The 6,000-nt window shown below is 45.1% G+C and overlaps 1 protein-coding gene across 1 annotated transcript in view; it reads left to right on the forward strand.

Moving 5' to 3' along the window:
- fgfr1op2 (FGFR1 oncogene partner 2) overlaps positions 1 to 5,435 on the forward strand; it is a 34,814-nt gene extending 29,379 nt beyond the window's left edge. The window contains exons 5-6 of the mRNA XM_038780936.1: positions 3,836 to 3,949; positions 4,600 to 5,435. Of these exons, the coding sequence (XP_038636864.1) occupies positions 3,836 to 3,949; positions 4,600 to 4,731 (246 nt within the window). The 3' untranslated portion in view covers positions 4,732 to 5,435. The remainder of the gene's footprint in view (positions 1 to 3,835; positions 3,950 to 4,599) is intronic.
- Positions 5,436 to 6,000: the final 565 nt, after the last annotated feature.

A 6,000-nucleotide genomic window follows, 5' to 3' on the forward strand; every position in this document is an offset into this window, starting at 1 on the left:
GTTTATAAAAACAATAATTGTAACTTTGTAAATTTCAGACTCCAGGGCAGCACGGTGGCGCAGTGGTAGCACTGCTGTCTCACGGTGCCAAGGTCCCAGGTTCGATCCCGGCTGTGGGTCACTGTCCGTGTGGAGTTTGCACATTCTCCCCGTGTTTGCTTGGGTTTCGCCCCCACAGCCCAAAGATGTGCAGGCTAGGTGGATTGAACATGCTAAATTGCCCCTTAATTGGAAAAAATGAATTGGATACTCTAAATTTATTTTTAAAAATAAAACATTTTGGACTCCCTGTTATCCCGGTTAGTGACATTTTGAATAACAATGTTTTGCACCTGCTGTGCTGGATCTGTGATCTCTATTTAACAAAACTGGTATCACGTTTTTGAAATGTGTCTGAAAGGTTTTTAACATGCACAAACAATCTCTGTTTCTGGGCAAAAAAAAAACCCACGGTCGTTCATAACTTAATCATTTAATAATTCATAAATTAGTGCACCGCACAAAACAGTTTAGATGGAGAACACTTTTTTTTAAAAAACAATACATGAAAACAATTTGGGCTGCATTTTGTGGTAGGCGTAATGGTGAGGCTCGGTGCTCATTACTCTTAAAACTAATTGGTCAACAACTTCCAACAACCATCCATGTAGAGTTGAACATGAAAATCCGGCAGTTGCTGTCCAATTTGCCTTGCATCTTTAGAAGCTGCACTGTACTGGTATCTCATTGAGGGATTTGGCAGTGAAACACATGGAACAGTGCACCTGTGTGTTGATAGCCATTGTAATTATCTCCAGAAAAGGTTATGGCTTCTTTGTTCTTGCATAAGTTTTTTTTAAAATAATTTTTATTGGAATTTTTTACAGAAAATATAAAAATATAACAACAAGTATAGCAACAAGCAGTAATATGCAACTAACAGCCCCATAACACCCACAATTCCCCCCAAACCGTAACATCACATGTATCATACTCCCTCCCCCCCCCCCCCCCAACAAGAGAACTTAACCATAAATTAAAATTAAATAAATCAAATTTAAATAAAATAAGCAAACATAATCAACGTTTCCCCGCCCCCCCCCCCCCCCCCCCCCCCCCCCCCCCCCCCCCCCCCCCCCCCCCCCCCAGGTTGCTGCTTCTACTGTCCCAGTACCCTATCGTTGAGCCAGAAAGTCGAGGAAAGGTTGCCACTGTTTAAAGAACACTTGCACCGATCCTCTCAGGGCGAATTTGACCTTCTCAAGCTTAATGAAGCCCGCCATGTCATTGATCCAGGTCTCCACGCTTGGGGGCCTCGCGTCCTTCCGTTGTAGCAAAATCCTTCGCCGGGCTACTAGGGATGCAAAGGCCAGCACACCGGCCTCTTTCGCCTCCTGCACTCCCGGCTCTACCCCAACCCCAAAGATCGCGAGTCCCCATCCTGGCTCGACCCTGGATCCCACCACCCTTGACACCGTCCTCGCCACCCCCTTCCAGAACTCCTCCAATGCCGGGCATGCCCAGAACATATGGGCATGGTTCGCTGGACTCCCCGAGCACCTGACACACCTATCTTCACCCCCAAAGAACCTACTCATCCTTGTCCTAGTCATGTGGGCCCTATGCAGCACCTTGAATTGAATGAGGCTAAGCCGCGCACACGAGGAGGAAGAATTTACCCTCTTCAGGGCATCAGCCCATGTCCCGTCTTCGATCTGTTCCCCCTTCCACTTCGTTTTCAGCTCCTCTACTGACGCCTCTTCCACCTCCTGCATAAGCTTGTAGATATCGGATATCTTCCCCTCCCCGACCCAGACCCCCGAGAGCACCCTGTCACTCACCCCCCTCCCTCCACCTGCCGCCTAGCAAATGCCTTTACCTGCAGATATCTAAACATGTTTCCCGGCGGGAGCCCAAATTTCTCCTCCAACTCCCCCAGGCTCGCAAACCTTCCGTCGATAAACAGGTCCCTCAGCTGTCTAATGCCCGCTCTATACCATCCCTGAAATCCCCCATCCATGTTCCCCGGGACGAACCTATGGTTCCCCTTTACCGGAGCCTCCATCGAGCCCCCCACTTCTCCCCTATGTCGCCTCCACTGCCCCCAAATCTTGAGGGTAGCCGCCACCACCGGACTCGTGGTATACCTCGTGGGAGGGAGCGGCCATGGCGCCGTTACCAGGGCCCCCAGGCTTGTATCCCCACAGGACGCGCTCTCCATCCGTTTCCATGCTGCCCCCTCCCCCTCCATCACCCACTTATGCACCATCGACACGTTGGCCGCCCAGTAGTACCCCGAGAGGTTGGGCAACGCCAGCCCCCCCCCCATCTCTACTCCGCTCCAAGAAGACCCTCTTCACCCTCGGGGTGCCATGCGCCCAAACAAATCCCATGATGCTGCTGGTCACCCTTTTAAAAAAGGCCCTAGGGCTAAAGATGGGCAAGCACTGGAAGAGGAACAAGAACCTCGGGAGAACCGTAATTTTGACGGATTGAACTCTGCCCGCCAGCGATAGCGGCACCATGTCCCACCTTTTAAATTCCTCCTCCATCTGTTCCACTAGTCTAGTGAAGTTAAGCTTGTGAAGAGCCCCCCCAACTCCTGGCCACCTGCACCCCCAGGTACCTGAAACTCTTCACTGCCCTCCTGAAGGGGAGCCTCCCAATTCCCTCCTCCTGATCTCCCGGGTGCACTACAAATGCCTCGCTCTTTCCTAAGTTTAGCTCTGGACCTCTGGGTCCGCCACATATAACAGCAGGTCATCCGCATAGAGCGATACCCGGTGCTCCTCCCCACCCCGCACCAGACCCCTCCATTTCCCTGACTCCCTCAACGCCATGGCCAGCGGTTCAATCGCCAGTGCAAAGAGCAGGGGGGACAGGGGACACCCCTGCCTGGTCCCACGATAGAGCCTAAAATACTCTGATCTCCTTCCATTTGTGACTACACTTGCCATCGGCGCCGCGTAAAGCAGCCTCACCCATTTGATGAATCCCTCCCCAAATCCAAACCTCTCCAGCACCTCCCCCAGGTACCCCCACTCAACTCTATCAAACGCTTTCTCTGCGTCCAGCGCCACCACTATCTCCGCCTCCCCCTCCACTGCCGGCATCATGATAACATTGAGCAGTCTCCGCACATTCGTGTTGAGCTGCCACCCCTTGACAAATCATGTCTGATCTTCATGAATTACCTCTGGCACACAATCCTCTATCCTGGTAGCCAGGATCTTCGCCAGCAACTTAGCGTCTACGTTAAGGAGCGAGATAGATCTATATGATCTATCTTCTTACTGCCATAAGTTTTTTAATGGCATGCTGAGTCTTTATTGCTACCAAACAACGTCCATGTACTGAAAATTAACGTCAACAGATGTGGAGTTAAATTCCATCAGATTTTAATTAATTGTTTGAGATTAACAAAGTTTTTCCTTTTATCTCTTTTAATCCCATCTTTCTTTCCATCTCTTATTTTGCTTTCTGTCCCTGATCTGACATTAAATTATTCTACCTGACACTTCCTAGTTCAGAGTCTGCAGTGCTCATTAACAATTCGTCACTTTGGTTAAGGAGACACAGTTGTTGCCCTGTTCATAAATGTCCCCCCTCTTGGGAAACACCCTACCATTTTGATTGTCTGAAAACAGCCTCCAATGCAAAATCTATGGGCAAGCATAACCAATGGCTGATGTCATTTGCTGACTGCAAAATCCTGTGTGTGTCACTGAATCGGCAAATGTGCAGAAATGGAGTGGTACAATAGAATTCTGTGGTTGGTTAAGAGTCAATTATGATCATTCAGGAGCAGTGGTTGCTCTATGGTGCAGAATTTATTTGTTGACACTGTTCCCTACAGGAACTGCAGGTCCATGTGGATAAGATTAATGAAATGGCCACAGTGATGAAAAAAGCAATTGAGATAGACGAGCAACGCCTGTTCAAGGAGCAAGAAAGAATTGTCCAATTAGAAGTGAGTAGAATACAAGAATGAAAATATAATTGGTCACCTTGTTATTGAAGGTTACTTAACATTAAAATGTTCGGCTTTACCCTAGTAATTACATTGTTTAATTCAAATAAATGTAATTCTCTACATTAAAAATGAAATATCCAGTCATCAGGAGGAGGCTATATCAGAGACCTGGCGTGGCTTAATGTCTGTTGTTTCATAGCTTCTGCATATATAGTCCTGTTTACAGTTTGAAATACTATTTGAAAAATTAGCATGCTTATTCTCCATGAAATGGATGCACGGTGCACAACAGGTTCAGCAAGCATAGCCTTTTTACAGAACCTTTCAGAGCTGACATAGACTTCGCCTCCTTTACCTTTGCAGATGTGGGGAGATTTAATTTCTGACATTTTGAATACCTGTTTCTAATTTTTGTTTAGTAGTATTACACTGATCTGTTTGAACAATTGCATGCCCATTTTCAGGTTAATATGACCAACAAAAATCAGCATTCTGCCATGTATAATTGCAATGTTTCTGACAAGGGAGCTATGGAACATTTTTAATTCTGCTATAGTTTAAGCTGACCTGTTTGCATTCATCCCTCTGTTTGGTGGCATTGTCAAGGCTGCTCAGTTGTATCAAAGCTCTAATTGTTTCTTTTGCAGTTTGAAAATAAAGGCTTGAGAGAAGTGCTGCAGATAAACAAAGAATCTTTTCTCTATCTGAAAGAAGACCTCGCAGAAAATGCATTATCCAGCTTAGTGACAAATGCCAACCTCAGCATGCGGAAGAGCTGAAAAACTGCTCAAATCCTCGAGCTTCCACTTATTAATCTGTGTCAGCACGTGTTAATGTTCTATCCAAACTGACTGAGCCAGTCCATCAAATAGGTACAGTTTACTGTCAATTTTTGCAAGTAAATAGGGGTTCAAGGTAAGCTAATTAAACTGACAGAAGTCGCTTACTATTTCTCATTGCATGATTGACTTTTTTTTTTAAAGTGTACATATTTTTGTTTAATGCAGCCAACATTTTACGTTCAGTTTAGGGTCCAGCCTCATTCCTATCTGGTTGTCTGCCGGTGAGTACGATTAAAAATCAACCTCCATCGCTGCTGCCACCAGAACAGGCCTCAGGGAAAATAAAGCAATCACTAGTTTGCAATAACCCTTTGCATTTATCGATGAAACCCCTGTGTATATATAATAAAGAAAATTAAATGGTGTAATTTATAATGTTGATAGATGGGGGAAAAGAGTATTGTGCCAAACACCTAAACATGATAATCACAGTTGGAATTGGATAAATATTTTGACCAGGGCAAGTGTGAACAGTGAAGTACGTGCTCCTAGTCACTGCTGTATAGAATAAGTTCTATTTTTTACCATGTTGATTCACAATGTGAGATCAGTAACTGATTTGGCGGTTAATCCTGTAATTTCTGTACAATATGTCTGTGGATGTGTATATTTTTGTTTTAATAAAGAGATATTAATTTAAAGTCTGTTGCCTTGCGCTCATGCATTGAATAGGTTGATAACAGCACTAAAACTGAGTGTTACAATATTGTTGACCAATCCTCCCTTCGACACAAGTGGGTTAAGTTTAATGACTAGTTTCTCTTGGAGAAACTGCTTACATAAAGGTAATTGAACCAGACTAATCGGCATTTGCCCAGCCTGGTTCAGGAGGCTGCATTGAGTGAAACTACAATTTGGGGTGTTCAGAATATCTAAATGCAAGTTCTATCAGCTGTAGAATTTCATTTTTCTTTGTTCCCTCATCAATATTTAGTCTTGTAACAAATGGAGGATTTTAGGAATATTGACTTCTAAATATGACAATTTAAGGATTAAAAGCCTAAGGTGTTTGACTGCAGTGGTCATGTTTTTTTTTAAATGATTTTGTTTAAGGCCAAGGGAGCTTCAAGGAACCAGAAGGTGACATTGACCACAGTACTGTGGTTTGACGTGCTTTGCAGCCTGTAGAGATAATTCAGTTCAGGGAGAGGTCATTGCTGGGTGGAGCTAAGGAATGCAGAGAGGCAGTTACACTTTGAAGGTGGC

Source organism: Scyliorhinus canicula, chromosome 20 (assembly GCF_902713615.1).
Source record: "Scyliorhinus canicula chromosome 20, sScyCan1.1, whole genome shotgun sequence".
NCBI lineage: Eukaryota > Metazoa > Chordata > Chondrichthyes > Carcharhiniformes > Scyliorhinidae > Scyliorhinus > Scyliorhinus canicula.